The sequence below is a fragment of the Mustela nigripes genome, chromosome X (assembly GCF_022355385.1).
Source record: "Mustela nigripes isolate SB6536 chromosome X, MUSNIG.SB6536, whole genome shotgun sequence".
Taxonomy (NCBI): Eukaryota; Metazoa; Chordata; class Mammalia; order Carnivora; family Mustelidae; genus Mustela; species Mustela nigripes.
The window spans coordinates 27,076,951-27,094,351 of NC_081575.1; the positions used below are offsets into that span (position 1 = coordinate 27,076,951).

At 45.7% G+C, this 17,401-nt stretch overlaps 1 protein-coding gene across 1 annotated transcript in view; it reads right to left on the reverse strand.

Moving 5' to 3' along the window:
- LOC132006667 (glutamate receptor 3) overlaps positions 1-14,965 on the reverse strand; it is a 227,928-nt gene extending 212,963 nt beyond the window's left edge. Inside the window, exons 1-2 of the mRNA XM_059384587.1 lie at positions 14,644-14,965; positions 13,252-13,410 (exon numbers count right to left, since the gene is read on the reverse strand). Coding sequence (XP_059240570.1) covers positions 13,252-13,410; positions 14,644-14,752 — 268 coding nt within the window. The 5' untranslated portion in view covers positions 14,753-14,965. The remainder of the gene's footprint in view (positions 1-13,251; positions 13,411-14,643) is intronic.
- Between the last annotated feature and the right edge of the window lie 2,436 nt (positions 14,966-17,401).

Genomic DNA, 17,401 nt, shown 5'->3' on the forward strand with positions numbered 1-17,401 from the left:
ATATACTCTCAACTTCCATCCACATATCACCCTTGATTAAAAGAACTCAGAAAAATCATAGCTAGGAGAGCTCAACTGGCACCACATTTTTCCTTGTCTAAGTGGAGATTCCAGAATTTACTTTTCCACTTTCCCACTCTCCACACATCAAAATAGACTTTACATTTGATTGAAAGTTGTTTTTTTCCTTCGAGCGAGCAAGTACCAAGGTTATCATATTACTATCCATGCTACCTTTCCCCAAGCATATCTAGTTCAGATTTAAAAAAAAAAAATCATAAGGGACCATGTCCTTTTAGACAATTCCACTGAACAGTGCCATGATTGAACCTAGTGGTGTGTATGTGTTGGCTTGTGGGGTCAAGTCAATTCTTTCTCCTTTGCTAGGCCCTAAAGCAAATCCCTTATGCTTGAGGCAGCATTGTGAGTACTCAAGTAACCCCATCTGGCTTGGTTTCAGCTACAGACTCACAGAGGGTACACACTTTTGTTTGGAGGGCTTGAGGGATGGCCAGAGATGGGAAGAATTTCTTCCAGTTTGGTTTTAACTAATTCTAGTCCTTTCCTCCACTTACCAACTGCCCCAGCACTCCGTGTTGATGACAGTTACCATTTAGTGAATGCTTACTATATGCCAGGAGTGACGTTACATATTTCAAATGGATGATCTGAGTCAATCTTCACAGCCACTTTACAAGTCAGTTACTATTATATTCATCTTCATTCTTCAGATGAGAAATCCGGGCTCAGAGAGGCTAGATCATTTGCCCCAGGTCACATGACTAGTAAAAGAGCCAAGATTCAAATGCAGGCAGTCTAATTTGGAGTCATCCTTTGTCCTCCAGTTGCTCCCAAACTAAGTAGGAGAAACAGCAGCTCCTGTCTCCAGAAAGTTAGGTGTAGGACCCAAGAACCAGCTGTGAGTGTACTCAGAGCTTGGCAGCTCTGGGTCTCTCTGCCCAAGGGCAAGCTCAACTTTCCTCATTGTCATTCGATCCTCACAGTCGCCAGATCTACAGGCAGCAGAGGGAAAAATGGGTGACAGGAAGAGCTGGGACTGACAGAAACCAGGAGGTCAAAGGACCCTGTTAGGAACACTTGCACAAAGTAGACTGAACTCTTGGAAGAGACTGTGATATTTACTCAACGGGTTGACTAGACTCAGAGATGTGCCAGAAGTGGGTCTCTATTGAGCCCTTATCATCTGGATGGCAAGAGCCTAAAAGGATTAGACTAAAAGGATTAGCAAATGCTCAGTATCACCAGGCAGTGGGAAGGACTAGGGAAATGAATGCAATGTGTGTGTGCCAGGGCACTGCCTGCTTTAGAAAAGAAAGGGCGGGACAGAGTGCCTCTCTTCTCAGTTCCCTGGGCTCTTGTCTCTGGGACCCATGGAGAAATCTCCCTCCCTAATGGGCCAACGGGGTCCAAGGAAATGAAGGGGCTTCCTCCTGGAAGCTCTGGAGCATTTCCTTGTTGCTTTTCCTTGCATCCCTCAGCAAGCAGCCCCAAGTCTAAGAGAAGCTCCAGGGCCTGGCTGAAGAGCCAGTCTCCTGGGAGCCTGGCCCAACTGTTTTCTTCTGAATCAACTATCAGAGAGACGCGCAGATGCCTCCTGAGCCTTTGTGCCTCCAATACTTGTGTATTGTTTGCATTATGGCTTGTCACAAAAGAACAGAAAGGATGATTCGTTTTTGTGATTGGAAGTCGTTGGACTTAGGGATTAAGAAGACCATTTATTTGGGAGAGAAGACTTGAGGTCTTCCCTTAAACCCGTAGCCCTTAGATGATACAGAAAATTGTATCTCTGAGTTCTTTGACCACACAGTGTATCTGAGTAGTTGACGTTACCAAGACACAAACTGCATGGGTGAATTTGGATGCATGGCTGAGGGATATAGAAGGTCATGGTGGTGGGCTGGTGATCTGAAAGGGTGCTGTGATGGTTTTCTTGGCAGGAAAAAATAATCTTGAGCTCCGGGAAGAGATGAGAACTATAGAAAGTCTCAGAGGGCAGCTGTTCAGGAAGGAAATCTGGTCCCTAAAGTGACAAGAGATTTTACTTTTCAAATGAAATGAGGTTTCTGTTTTTAGGACAAAAAGCTCAGAGGATTTTAAACTAATGATTATGTTGATAATAATAATATCCAATATGTGCCAGGCACTATTCTCAGTGCTTTGTGTGGATCTGCAAATTGTCTCATTTTGAAATTCTCCACAACCCTATGAGGTGAAGACTATTATTATCCCCACTTTATAATTGGGAAATCTGAGGCAAAATGAAGTTAAGTAAACTTGTCCCAAGCTCTCACACTCGTAAGGAGAAGAGGTGAGATGCGAGCCAGGGTAAACCACAACTGGCTAGAAGCCCTGTCCATTGGTTTCAAGGATTTAATTGTTTGCTCATGGTCTTGTAGAGCCAGAGAATACATCGATATAAAGAGAAGTTTCTAGATGTAGACAAAGAATTTGAGGGGCTTCATTTTCGATGATCTTTCCTCAGTAAGAAATGAAGTGAGACTGTTACTAGAAGAGGAGGTGGTAGGGATTAGACAAGAGGGAATGGTAGATGTCAAAAATGAAAGCCTCCTTAGAGATCATCCAGAAGAACTTTCCCATTTTAACAAAGATAAAAACTTCAACAGGGAGAACAGAGTGACTTGCCGATGTCATTCAGGTAGATCTTCTAATCAGGCTCCATGTTCACTTCACCACACCCCTACTCCCCCTACAGTTTATATTGCTTTCCAAGGCCATAAGAAACATGGTATTTCAAATGTTATATTTTCTATAATTTACTTTATAAATCAACATAAATTGTGTGGTATAGATGTGGGTTATTTAGTTTGAATCTACACTCTGGTTGGGGCAGGGGGGACGGGTCCAGTTTCCTTACTGGGAAATATACAGAGCAAGAGTGATTATCTAGCATTTAAAAATTTCGACCAAGAAGTGGTTCTACACGCACTTCAGGTATCTTTATCTCTAATGAACACCAGAGGCTTTTAAAGTTAACATTAAATTTCTCATTGGTGACCTCAGTAGTGTTCAATATATGTTGATTGGTTAGAAATATGGTAAAGGAGTTCCCAAACTAACAGAAAGAAGATATAAGGATCTAATAAACTCTGTAGTGTTATCCCTTAGAACTGGTACCCTAGGCTTAATTTGTAAATAGTCCTGTGGGCAGACACTAATGAGGATTCTTGGTTACCTGCCACTAGAATATTGTCTGCCCCAAGTGAACCTTCATGCAAGCTGCTGTTGGAGCACCTAAAAGGAAAGGCTGCTGGACTTGACTGAGCCTACAGAACAGGTTGTCCAATTATTTTTATGCTTGCTTGCTATTATTTTAATGAGAAACAGTATTTTGTCTGAGGCTTACTTTTCAATCTGATGGTGAGGTTATGGGGAGAAGACCTATAGTCCTCACTTTAACAATGGCAAGCTACCACTATCCAACAAAACATACCCAATCATCTGCACAAAACTAACTATACATCTCTATTTTGGGCCCAGGTCTAAAGTTAGTAAGCCTCTGTCTTGGGGTGTATGGGAAGCTCCCACCCTGGGTGAATATTGGCAGAGCCGTACTTGACCCAGTGGCCTCCCATTTGTGGACCTGGGATTTACATTTACCAGAATCTAAGCAGTTTCGCCTACAGCAACCCCTGGTAGTACCTCTTCTGACCTGCTGAGCACTTGTTAATGACCCTCATGCCTCATGCCTCAGCATCGCTGGGAGGAAGGTTAGTCATGGTTAGTCAACCATGAAAGTCCACTGGCTATACAGTGTACGCACACAGGACTGTAAGCGTGTGCACCAGGGGAGAAAGTTGTGGCATACTGAGGACCCTTGATGGCACACGAAGAGGAAGGTCAAATAGTTCTTTGGTGCAGAAGAAATTTTCTGATCTTCTCAGTACTTTTAACCACGAGTTCATAGAACCTCCCTCAACTATTAACTGAGCTGCTAGAGGAAGGGGGATAGTGCAGTGCAGAGGACAGAGACTCACACCTTCCTCAAGGCCTGTTGCAGATGTTTTGATCATCCCACAGTGGTTTTTCAAAAAATGGATTTGAGGTGTCTTCAGGTGAGGGGCTTGGATTCTCCAGATGGCCTCAGGCCCCACCACTCCATACCTGGCCCAACTGACATATTGGAGATTTCAACCCCACTTGAAATTGAGTCCAGGCTCGAGAGGCAGGAATATCTCAGCTAGAATCCTGGCCTTGCTAATTAGCCAGCTGTGTGACTTGGAGCTAGTTGCTCATATATGTTTTGAGCCACCTCTGATTCCTCTTTTGGAAAATGAAGATAAGAGTACCTCCTTTCTAGCAATGTTTGGCTGATTCCACTAGATAAGGCATTTAGAAGGCTTAGAGTCATGTTTTCCTCACAGTATGGGTTCAATAAATGACGTTCAATATTATTTCAGCCTTTGTTGATAGCAAGGATGGCACCATATAAAGTAACAGCATCAGTGGTAATGGTCCTTAGCCATGCTTTAAACTAGATGGTACAGCATCTGTTTTTTTTTTTTAATATAATTTTTTATTTTTTGGGTTGGCATTCGCTATACCATCTAGTTTAGAGCATGGCTAAGGACCAATCATTAGCTAACAAGCAAAGAAGAGAACTCAAAAATAAAATCATTGTCTTGTCTCTATTTACCATTGCAAAGAGGAGTTTTGCTTTGTTTACCTCAGAGGCTGTGACTTGAGGCTAGTCTTTATTCTCTCAAGCCTTGGATTTCCAACCCGAGAGCCATTCACTAATGCTCACATGGGCCAAAGCACCTCACTTGCTTACAGAAATCACATTTGTAAAAGTGCCTGGTACAATGCCTGGAGCTTAGTGGGTGCTCAACAAATGTTCAAGCTGCATCCATAGATCTCTGTTTGCAGTACGAGGGCTCATTAAACTAGTGATTCCCAAAGTGAGTGTGCATTAGAATCTCCCATAGAGCTTGTTAAAAAAAAAAAAAAGATATACCCTTATATTTTCTGACTTAAAACATCTGGAGTGTGACCTAGGAAATCATATGTTTAACAAACATCTCTAGTGATTTTGATTGAAGCAATCCAATTCAAGAAATACTATTTTAAACTAACCAATAAATAGCTTTGGAGATAACAACGAAATATAAGAATATTTGCGACCCTGCAACAGTCTGGCTGACTGTAGATGTTGGCAGCCTTTCTACTTTAAATGTGTAAAGGTGTTCACCCACACAGAGACCCACACCCACAACTGTACAATTACTCCTGTGCATGCTGGGTCTTGTCCCTTCCTGTCTCAATCGTTGCTGGCAGCTTGATCCCTTTCTAGGCAGCTGCAAGAATGAGGCCCCTGATGCAATAAGTAATTGGCAAGGTACATGAGCCAATCATGGATAATTGAAAGGGGACTGGTTTTGATTGCAATATTTTTAAAAAGGTTTAAAAAATCCTCACCATCCCTCATCACAAAACTGGTTTTACTTCTGAAAATATCCCACAGTAATTGTGGGGAATCTAGAGGCTGAGATCATCTGTTGCAGCAAACAACCATGCATGGCAGAGAGGATACACTCACTACTACCAATATGGTGTGACTTGAAGGGTTAAAGGCAACCAAAATCTTTGTGAAGAAACCCCCAGAATTTATCCACAGAGAAAGTCAAATTTTGCCAAATAGCTAAGGGACTCTTCCTCATCCTCAAGAGTCTCCTAGTCCCCACTGACTGCCCACCATCCATTCAGTGTCCCCACTTTTTTAAGAGATGCCTTATTTGGGGGCACTGACCTGTCTTGGAAAACTCTTCTAAGGATTCTGCAAGGTAATAGGGGGTAACCTGGTCAAAGAATTCTGGTTGAAATCTTAATGGCTGATAGGGATATAACTCATTCACTTTCAGACGGTATCCTTGCTTTTTAGTACAGGCCTTGAAGTGCCATAACACAAATAAATATATTTGTGGAATTTCAGACTAATGGCAGACCACTGTAAGAAGGCAATATTTAGGGTAGTAGGGTGCCATTGGCAGTCCTCAAATGACACTGGGTAAGCTTCTAATGACTTCTCTGGAGCAGTTCTCAGCTCAGATATGTTTGAGAGTGACATTACTTCTCCTTCCTCCCCTCTACCTCACAACGTGTTCTTGGCACCAGCCCTGAAAATGGAGTGGATTTTTCAGGTTGTTAGGGAACCAGACAGAGTTTGAGTTGTGTTGTACTTCTTGATTCTCACCCTGTTTAAGGGAGGTCAGAAAGCTGAGGAGCAGATGCTACATGCCTCCTGGCATGCGTTGACCCAGAGAAGCAAAGTGGAAAGGCAGTTGCTACTGCATGCCAACCTTAACTCTCTCAGGCAGGTTGTTTCTAAAAGGGACACTTCGGGGTATGGCAAGAAGCCAAGACTCTGTCATCTGGGCTCATGAGCTACCTCCTCTCTCAGCCTGCCTTCCAGTCTCTTCCAAATCCCTACAGAAAGCGAGTAGAAGCTCTCATCAGACATCTAATCATGCCACCCATAGACATTACTGAACCGGGCACAGGGTTGCTGGGAATGTGATCGGGACATCCTTGAGTGAGAATGAGCCAAACGTGTCTCTTACAGAACCTTCTTTGGAAGGCAAAGAGGTACATATGGGTTAAGAACTTGTCTGGGAGAGTCTTTTTCTTTGGTAATCACGGTCTCCCTGCTCTGGACTCATTTTACTCAAAGCGGTTTGAGTACCAGCAGCATCGGCATCACCTCGGAGTTTGCTAGAGATGCAAATTCTTGGACACTACTGCAGGCCTACTGAATCAGGAACTTCATTTTCACAAGATTCCTGGGTGATTGGTGTACCCATAAAATGTTGAAAGGTACTGTTCTAGACTGAACTATGTGCCATAGGGTGAAGGGGTCCTTGCCAGCTCTGTTTCCTCTCTGTAGCCCTCCAGAGCTACCATTTAGTGTCTGTGAATGGGGAATGGCACCTTGTAATCCTTGCATTCTACATGCCAGCCCAGGGAAAGGACTCTTTTGTACGAGACTTTTCAGTTTCCTCTCCACATTACTCCCCTCCTATGACCTCTGTCCCATGCTGGTATATCTCCAGCCGATGCCCATGGAGGCACCTTCAGATTCTACAACAGCCTCTTTTTTTTTTTTTCCTTTTGGTAGTACATATGAAAAGTTTACACTTCTTTAGACCATTTAATTGAGGTATGGTTGGCATATTAAAAAAAAAATATATTTGCCTCCTGCATAAAACGAATCCCTAAGAACTGTGGCTACTCCCCAAATTCCCACAAACTTTGACCTGGTGAAGCTGCACTTGCCCTGTGCCTTAGGTGTACTTACACTGAACCTCCCATGCACAGGTAAGTTTTTACTTTGGCCTGCTGATCTTTGCTGACCAGGGCCAGCTGATCTTTGCTTTGGGTAGAGCGAACAGCCACTCTGTGCATCACGTCCAGAAACACACCCACTTATGTATCTTTCCTTCCTTGAAACTGAGGCATTATGGTTCCCGCAGTCTCTGGTTTTAAAGCAATTATTCCCATTAGGTATATAAACTCCTTAACAGCCACTCTTGGCTAGATTCCTGTATTAGATAAAAGGCTGTCACCCCTAGAGTACAGGCACTCAAGAGGATAGATCAAGAACAGGGATGAAGCAGATAAGTCCAGAGCAGAGAACAGTACCCAGGTAAGTTTATTGTGGATAGAATACCAGAGAAGGGGCCACTCCGAGACAAGAAGAAGGCCTTGGGCTGGTCAGGCAGAGCCAGAGGAGGGAATTATGGCAAGAGAAGAAACAGAAGTGTGAAAGTGGACACATTCTGCTTGTGTTCACCTTTTGCCAAGTACTGACCTTTTTGGGGGGGCTGCTGCCCTAGCTCAAGGCTCATCCCACACACAGACTGAGGCTATTTGTAGCTCTACGTCTGGAGCCCAGACATTTCCCAAGCAGGGAGGGAGTTCCTTTTGCGTCTGCACAACTCCCACACTCCTGCTGAAGAACACCCATCGCCCCCACCTAGGGTTTTAATTGCACCCTCCTGCGGACATTTTATCTACTTAGACCCGAAGTATCAAAGCCAAAGGAACAAAGTCAAATGTGATTTCTTTTATCAGAGCAGGTAGGGTATGCAGATAATATTCCTGACCTGCAGAGAAGGTAGAAAGTTTTGTGAAAGGTCCTTCAAATCTGTTTGCCGTCTCAATCTGGAGAGTTCAAAGCAAATCATCCTAATAAGCATGTTTACTCCCCCAAAGTTACGAATCCTCTCTTCTCAAATTCTGGCCCTCTCTGAAAATCCATGCTATTAATCCTTAAACCCACTGTATAAAAATGACAAATCTCTTATTTACAAAGGAAGACTAACAACAAAGCCTCTGGAGCCTTATTTATTTTCCAGTCCCTTAAAATAAAATTAGCCAATCATCTCTGACTACCCCCTCATAATGACATTTCAAAATAAATCCACCAGAAGCCCAAAGAAGAGCATAAAAATCTCACCCAGTCCCCACTTTTCTCATTTCCTCTTAGGGAGTAGAGAGGAAAAGGCAGAATTACAGAAACCTCGGATAGAGGTCGAAGTGGGGGGATGTGGGAAACTAGTCTCATTTTAGGGGGAAAAAGTCAAAATTGCCAAGAGGAAGAAAAACCGTGGCTAGTTTGGCTCTAATCTTAGAGAGAGAACAATAGTTTCCTTTGTTCCTTCCCCTCAAACCCTTCCCTCCCTGTCCCCACTTAGTAGATCAACAGGAAAGCTGCCTTCGAGGGGAGGCAGTACACTTTGCTAGAAGCTCACCTTTACAGCCTGCTGATTGCCATCTATTTTTATGGCCCAAATGAACAGCATCACCTTCCTCCCTCCTCTCCACATAAAAAATAGATTAAAAAAAAACATAATAAACCTTGTGAGAAGGTGACTTAAGTCTTTGACTGGCACCACGGAGGCGACCTCTTCGTGCTTCAGTGGGCTAAGCCAGCTGGCCAGAGGGTCCAAGAAGTGAGCTAAGCCAGGGAGCTTATTGAAGGCTGGCCAGCAGACAGAGGAGAGGGACGGCAGCAGAGGCACAAATATGGGGAGCTGGGGGTGGGAGGTGGAGCTGAACAGTCGACATGGGTTAGCAAGACGCAGATCCGCAGATCTGTTTGAGGGCAGGAGCAGTGACACTGCAGGTCTTCACCCTGGTCCAAAGACTATGTGAAAAAGCCCAACACGAGAATAAAACCAAACCCACCAAAGAATGGAGAAGCCGAGCAGGGGAGATGGTTCCTTCCCAAATGGACCTCAACTGTTAAATGGATCCTGGCAATTAGAATAATTAGATAATTAGATTGTGACTCTGTGGGCAAAGAGACGGAAACCTGTCTCAGCTCAGTACACTTGGTAGTGAAATGCGCTCAGTTATAAAAGGAGCGTGCTCTCGGCAGGTATACTTCATGGGGCTCGAAAAAAAATTAATGGAATAAAAATGTGCAGCTGATGAGTTAGATTTAGGCAGCCAAAGGGATTTTGCGGGGGTCTACGTTAGAGACTGTGCTCCTAAGTCCCACCATCACTACTGCGCCTCCATCAACAGATTTTTATTTAAGCCAACGCATTTAGAGCACAGTTCCATGGTGAATAACCTTTAAGGTTACATTTGCCTTTTCCTTGCTTCTTGCAAACAGTGCGTAATCCACGAGCACATTTGTTGGCTGTAAAGGTGTACAACAGCAATTTTTGCAATGACAGTGCGGAGAGGGAATATGAGATCTGTGTGCTAATGAGCTGACACTGCAGAGGCTGGGGCGATGTAGTGTGGAGTGCACTACAAGTGCACAGCAGCAAGACGCGGGAGGGGACTTCAAGGCAACCCGAGGCGGCTCCCGAGGAACCACAGCAGCAAAGCCACGCAAATGAGACCCAGTCCTCCCTCTTGTTTCCACAACCCCCCCAAGCCCAAGGATGATCAGACAGGTTTTTTCAAGAACGGACATGGAACTTAAAAACCTGTGTGTACATCTCTTTTTATACACCCTAGTTGTGTGTGTGTGTGTGAACGCACGCATCCTGAAACTATAACATTCATATCATCCTCCTTTCTGGGGTCATCTGGCTAAACTGAAAAGTCAGACGGCAAGCTCAATTAATTCCTATGAAATGGGAACATGTGCTCCAAATCAGTTGAGTATCTTCGATAAACTTCACCTCTGAACTGAGATCCCAAATGATCCACATTTCAAAGCCAAAGAGACTTTTTATTGGCCTCTTAAGACGCAGAACGAAGTTGGAGTCTGTCTTAAGTAAACCTCTTGGGGGTTGTGCAGAAAAAAAAATGGTTGCTGGTGAAGAAGAGTCTTTAAATAACCTTCTGAATACACCGGGGGAGGGGATGTGGAGCAAGGACACACACAGAAAGCATTACCCTTTGTTTATTCTTTAAGAGTTTATTTACCTGCATACCTAAGCCCTGGAAAGTGTGAGCCGGCCCAAGGACTGGGGATGCAGGGAATATCCCGGGAAGAAATCCATTCTAGGGCTAGGATGGGCTGAAACTAGGAATTCTGAATGGAAACAGGGAAAAGTTTCTTTAATTGTTGCCTTTCTGTTCCATACTGAACCAGAGAGGAGAGGTGGGTGACCAGATTTGGACTCATAAGGGGTTTCCTCGGGTTCTCCCTAGGTCTCCAGGAAGGGGCAGGAGAGAGGATCCAGGGGTTTCTTCTCTGCACAATAGTGCAATCACTTGAAGAATGGAACCTGGGATCACCCGCCAGGCTTCAGTTCTGAACTAGTATTGCTATGCCAGCATCTGAGATATATGACCTCTATTTCTCTGGGAAAAAGAACAATTAAGGCGGGGGATGGGAGGAGTGCGGGTAGGATGAGCTACACCTCCAGAGCTCCCGTGGACCCTAGAAACGCTTGTTTTCTGCATTCAGAGACTATCAGACTGTGGTTGGACTAGTCATCTTTCTCATGCTAAGCTTCTAAGCAGCAGCTGCCCGGAGACAGCTTTGGGATCTGGCCCCCATTCAATGATTGTGACATTCAGAGAGGAACTGTTTCAGGGACCAGAGAAGATGGTAGCTTTCTTCCTCTGTCTTCTGAGCTGTTAAGTCTGAGAGTGCAACAGGCAGCTGGGTACACATCGCTGGTTTCTGGATATTTCTCCTGTGTGTGTCTTTGTGTGCATACATGTGTATTTGGTATAACTAAAAGCAAGGTCACTTTTTTGTTTTGTCTTTCTTGTTGCCTAGTGAGCCACACCCATTATCCTACATTTTCAAGCCCTCAGCCATAACCTAGCCTTGTAAGCTGTTAAACACAAGTGCTGTGGATTGAGAGTATGGGAACTGATCAATTTCTTTTCCTTTCCCATGCTTGTTCCTTTATTGCCCTGCGAGGTTAAGACATTAAGGCAACTCAACACCAATATGAACGACTTATTGCCTCAATTGTTCTCAAGCCTGAGCTTCTCACAAGGCAAGGACCATTTACTTCTTACTACTTGGTAGGGTTCCGATGGCCCTCAGCAGGTGGGTGTCAATCCAATTTGACCACAGAAAAACAAGACCAAAGACCTTGGAAATCAGTCATTCCTAAGAAGTTAATTGGCATTCTTATCCCAGTTCTCATCAGTGGAAGGACACTAAAGGGAGTTGAAATAAATATTATTCATTATTATTAATAAATCCTGCTAGTTTTATGTATTTGGTTTTAAATCTGTTCTAATTGATACTTAGGAAGCTGCATTTGAGATTCAGCTTCTTGACAAGATCACAGTGCTACAGGATTAAGAGTCAGATGTGTGTTGTAAGTGCTGTAGCGACAGGCTGGGATTACTGAAATAAGATGCAAAGTATAGACAGACATTTTGTAACTTTCACACTTAGCTGGAATTAATAAGTTCCTATTTTTGTCAATGTCGGAAAGCCAATGAATGTCAAATACAGAGTATCTCAGAACATGTTCATATAAGGATCTGTACCTTCAGCTAAAATTTTCTTAGACCTGCTAAAGTGTCACATTTCTTGCAAAGTACTTAACCCCCATCCCCTTGACCTAAGCCTTCAAATCCAAGGAACCTGGGCCCCTGGTGACCCTTTCAAGAATTTTTTGGAAGTCTCATATCCTTTGAAGCAGAAGCATTGAAGAAAGTTATATACAAATTTTACCCCAAAGAAACATAAATATCATTTCTCCCTTGAAATAAAATTGAAAAACCCCAAATGCCAAACTACACCAGCCGTAAAATCAAAACATATTTATGCCATCATCAGCCTCATTGTTGTGAAAACTTTTAGTAAAATCAGCTTAGATGAAGAATTACCAGTCTTTCTCATAAAACATTCCATTCAAGAAAAACCTGTGTCCAACAGACTATTGGTCATTTGGGTTCCCATGCTTTTGCTTCTCAAAACGTCCCCTTTCCAGAGGAACAATCACAGAGCACAAATAGCTATTTCAGAAATGGCTTTGGGGCCGATGAAATTCATCCATTTTGATATCAAGCCTTCCCATCCCCCTCCACCTTTTGCTTTAAGAACTGTGTGGTCCTTAGGAAGGGGGGGGGGTGAACAATACTAGGAATAGCAGAAATAGCTCCCCTAATAGTAACTCAAGCACCGTCTTCTCCCTTCTCTTCAGTTTGCCAGGCATTCATCACTTATAATGAGTTTGTAGTCTTATCAGTTCCCATCAGAGCTCTCTCAGTAAGAAAGGTGATATTATAGGACAGAAAGAGGCCAAGAAACCCAGCTGATCTGTGCCTCAAGGTCACTTGTTTGCAGAATTTCTCATATTTGGCTCCTAAATATTTGGTGATTGTCAAATTCAGCTCATACCTACAGCCAGGCGTGAGATTTAACAGTCAAGTAATGTACATCCTGAATTGACTCAATCAAGAGGTTTCTTTTTTTTTCATCCCATCTGAAAAAAATTTCCCTGAACAACCATGCTGTTTTTTCTTTCTTTTTTTTTCCCCCCAGCCCAAAGAGGGGGTGTGGGGGAGGGAACGCCAGTTTAGCAAGGAGGGAAATAAAACTTTTGCATCTAACATTATTCACAATAGAGTTTTGTGCACTGCCTTAAGTCCCTCAGCGGGAACCTACAGAGTTGATTAATGTCGCATGAAACCCGGATTGATGAGAGCCCCTGAAATGTCTACTGAGGCAATCACACCCCCCCTCTCCAGCACACAGGCAGACCCCAAGTCCCACAAGCAAAATTCAGGTGAGGTCCCGAAAGTCCCAAAGGGAGGAAAAGCAGATCTACTTACAAGCATTAGTCACAGAAAAACTATTGGAAGAATCCAAGTGATCTACGTGGTAATTCAAATGGAAGGGCTTCTCTGTGGTGTTCTGGTTGGTGTTGTATAACTGCACGGCAAAGCGGAAAGCGCTGTGCTCCTGCACCGTGTTTCTCATGAAAAGTCCACCTATAAGCAAAAGGAACCGACATTTGGTTCGTGTTCTTCCCCAGGACCGGCTAGTAATTGGGGAGCATTACAGATAGGGGACATATTTCAATGGCACCGCGGTGTGCGGTGATTAGTGATTTCAACCTGTGTGTCTTTCTAGACTCTTGCGAACTCAAATTTTGGCCAAGAGAAACCTGGTTTTCCTCTTCACTGAAGAGGAAGAGAAGAGGCCGGAGACAAGCGGGAAAGGGGAGAGGGGGAAGAGGCGGTTGCTTTGGGGTAGGACGATGGAAGCCAGCGCGGGACTTGGTTCTTTCTCCGGCAGTAGCTTCCTCTCCACTTCGCTCCCCCCTACTCCTCCCCCCACTCCCGTCCCCCCGACGCCCATCTCCACAAGCTGGTTCATCTTTTCCTGGTGCAAAGGGAAGGGCTGGGAAGAAAAACAATTCCATTCCCCCTGCTGCCCCATCTTATTCCCGGTAGCCGTCCACCCCCCACGCCGGACACTACGGGGGTTTGGTTCGGTAACGGCAACGATTCTAACTTCTCGACTTGTAAATACAAGACAGAAGCTGAGAGAACTCTCTCCCAGCGCCCGGGAGCCGGGCTCCAGACAGACACAGCGGCAATTCATGAATTCATGGTCTGCGTGACTTCGTCGCCCGCCCGCCGGCTCGCTCGCACGGCTCCCTGCCTCACCCCCGCCTCCGACCCCATCCGCCACCGACCCCATCCGCCACCGACCCCGGCTGCCGCCGGGGTCTGGGGGATCCAGGGTGGGCTTCCAGCTCCCCTAGCTCTAGCCGGTCTCCGGCAGAGGGACACGCGGGACGGGGCGCCCTGGCGCGGCCAGACAGGCGGCATCACCCTGGGACAACTTCCAGCCGCGGCACGCACGCCATGGCAAAGTCCAGAGCAGCGAGCCGAAAACCCGCGACTCTTCGCCCCTTTGCAGCCTCCCGGCCTCCCGCATGCCTCCCCTGCTCCGCTCTAATCGGAAACCCCTGCAGCCCACCGCTCCCACCCCCCAGCCTCAGGAGACCCCTCTACTGTCCCCGCCGCTCCACAGACCAGCCGGCCCCCTGGGGCTCAGGTCCCCGCGGCTCCTGCCCCGTCCTCATCCCCGGTCCCCAACCCCGGTCCCCTCCCGAGGCCATGCAGGATGGGGAACCGCGGTCGCACTAGCCCCGCCGGGGCAGTGGTCTCGGGCTCAGGGGAGCCCGGCCCGACTGGCTGCTTGCTCACGCTTACCTATGCTGATGGTGTTGGGGAATCCTCCGTGAGAATGACCCAAAAGCCCCAGGACTAATAAGAAGACCGCCCGGAGCACGTTTTGCCCCATTTTCTTCTGCCTGGCCATGCTACGCCTAAAACGAAGCTGACAAGAGCATGGGCGCAACTCAGGAGTCGTCAAAATAATAATAGAAAAAGAAAAAGAATTCGCCGGCTCTTACACCCCCTCCCCTCAACTTGCTCTCGCTCACTCTTCCTTTCCACCCCACACTAGTCCTCCTCCTCCACCGCCTCCTCTCTCTCTCTCTCTCTCTCTCTCTCTCTCTCTCAATCTCTCTCTCCCTTCCTTGCTCCCTCTCCCGGCTCTCTCACACCCCCTCCCCGCCCCCCACCTCACTTCTGTCTTCACACCAATCTGGAAGGCGGGTTCATTGGCTGCAAGCTCCGTTCGCCAAAGCGATCTCTCTCCCTATCACTACGTGAGAGAGAATGAGAGAGAGAGAGAGAGAATAAAAACCTAAAATACCGAACAAAACAAAAAAGATGAAACACCGAGAAACAAAACAAACAAACAAAACCCCCAAAGAAACAAAAGAGAGAGACAGAAAGAAATTATAAAGAAAATCTAGACTTTTCTTCCCCCAGAAGATGGTGGGTCTAAAGAGGGGAAAAAAAGAAGGAAAGAGCGAAAAGGCTCAGCGCCGGTGAATTGGGCTCTTCCAATTGGGCCGGTAGGGGGATATTGATCAAAGTTGATCTGACGTGGAATTAAAGCCGCACACCGCTTAGCTCCACTGCAAACTGCAGCCCCGGACTGCAAAGCTTCGGTGCTGGCGTTTGTCAACACTGGAGATGGGATCGATAGAAATACACTAGCCCTCACTTGGCTAGCCTTTCAAGCGACAACTGGCCCTTTAAAAAAAAGAAAAAGAAAGAAAGAAAGAAAGAAAAGCTGCATTGCCTCTGCATTTGTGTGTCTATCTTAAAGAAAGGAGGGGGGGTCTGGGGGGGGCGGTTAGCGGTTACTCCGGAGTCTTTGTAGAGAGACTCGAAGCAGTTCCCATCACAATGCGCCCGAAGATGCTGCGCATGCCTGGTCCCTGCCGCTCAGTTTTTACAGCAGAGATCCGAGGGCGAGTGAACGACCGGCCCCCCCTACTCCCCAACGGCTCTGGGAGGCCAGTACCTCCCCTTACCCAAGTGCAGAGCCGGGCTTGCGGCGGCTGCGGGGAGACGGCAGTGATGCGCAGTGTGGGGTTGACTGTTTTGGAGGGCGTAGAAAAGTATATGCGTGGAAGTGGTAACTAAAATGTTAATGGAAGGGATGCTCAGTCCCACCGACGAAGGAGAGAGGTGTGGGAATGTGCTGGGATAAGGGTGAGGATTGAAAGTTAAGGTTGGAGGAAACTGTCCCTAGATCCTTTGCTTCCTTGCTAGAGCCTCTGGACAAAGCAGCCTGGGCCCCTGACTGATGACCCTAGAGGCTATCAGTTATCCCCCAGTTCTTTTATTCCCTGTTCTAAGGAGAGGAAAGAACCTTCCGAGTCAGGCAGTGCAGCCTGAATCTCCGCTGGGGGATGATCTCTCCACAAGATCTTATGTTGGGCCATAGACTCTTGTCCCTAGCCCCTTTCTCCAGTGGTGGGAGGAAAGAAGCTTCTTGATCTCCCAAGTCTATCACTCCTACTCCAGCTTCTCTGGGAGAGACAAATTTTATTCCTCTCCGTGCCAGCTACTCTCTTCATATCCTCTCATCCTGGTCTATTGGAAAAATGAACGTTGCTGCCAATGTACAGGAAACTGCTGTGGGTGGGGCAGGGGATACTGGGCAGGGCCCCAACTGGTCCACCAGTTACACCAGAACTTTGGATTTGGTGTGACACAGACTGGAGGCTGGAATAGAAAGTTTCCAACCCCTTGGACAACCGGAAAAAAAAATATATATGGTTCCAGGTTCTTCCCAACTTTATAACCATTCTGATAATGCAAAATCTCTTTTTATTCCACCAATCATGGAAATCTTTTATCTCCATTTGGATAGTCCATGGCTAGCAATGAGGGAGAAACCTGGCTGTTACAGGAGACTGAAATTATAAGTGGTTGGAGCTTTAAGGCAAAGGATGTAACAGAGACCAGGTCGTCCAGCCCTTGACAAGTGTGGAGAGTGACATGGCATGGTTAAGGAATATAGGCTTAGACGACAAGTTGAGGTTCAAGTCTATATTCTATTACATATAGGCAGTGTGTGACCTTGAACAACTTTCTTAATCTCAACTCCAATTTTCCCATCTGCAAAATGGGGATATTACTACTTCTTTCCCTATAAAATGGTTGTGGATTAAATAAGGATTAAAATAGTGGGTACAAAAGCATCTAATTGAGTGCCTGCTTCATAGAAGAATCAGTTAATTTCCAAACTCCCTTCCCTCTTTCTCACCTTTTAAAAGTGCCCTTTCTCCCCCAAAGTGCTTCATGTTTTCAGTCTCGCCTTTCCACACCATCCCCAGACCTCAGACTCTGCTATCAAGTCCTTGCCAGTGCTCCATCAAAATCCTTCCATTAGGGTTCCTCAAGAGCCCTTGGAGACAGGAGAGAATCTTGTAGATGAATCTTTACTAAGGTTCTAATGGCAGGCAGTGACAATTTGATATGAAAAATAACATTTAGAGAAACTCTACTCTGTGTCAGGCATTATATGGTCTTCTTTCAGATAACATAGTTGCATTGTAATAGGAGCCTTCAGTGCCTTGGCCCAAAGGACTGCCTCTAATGAGGA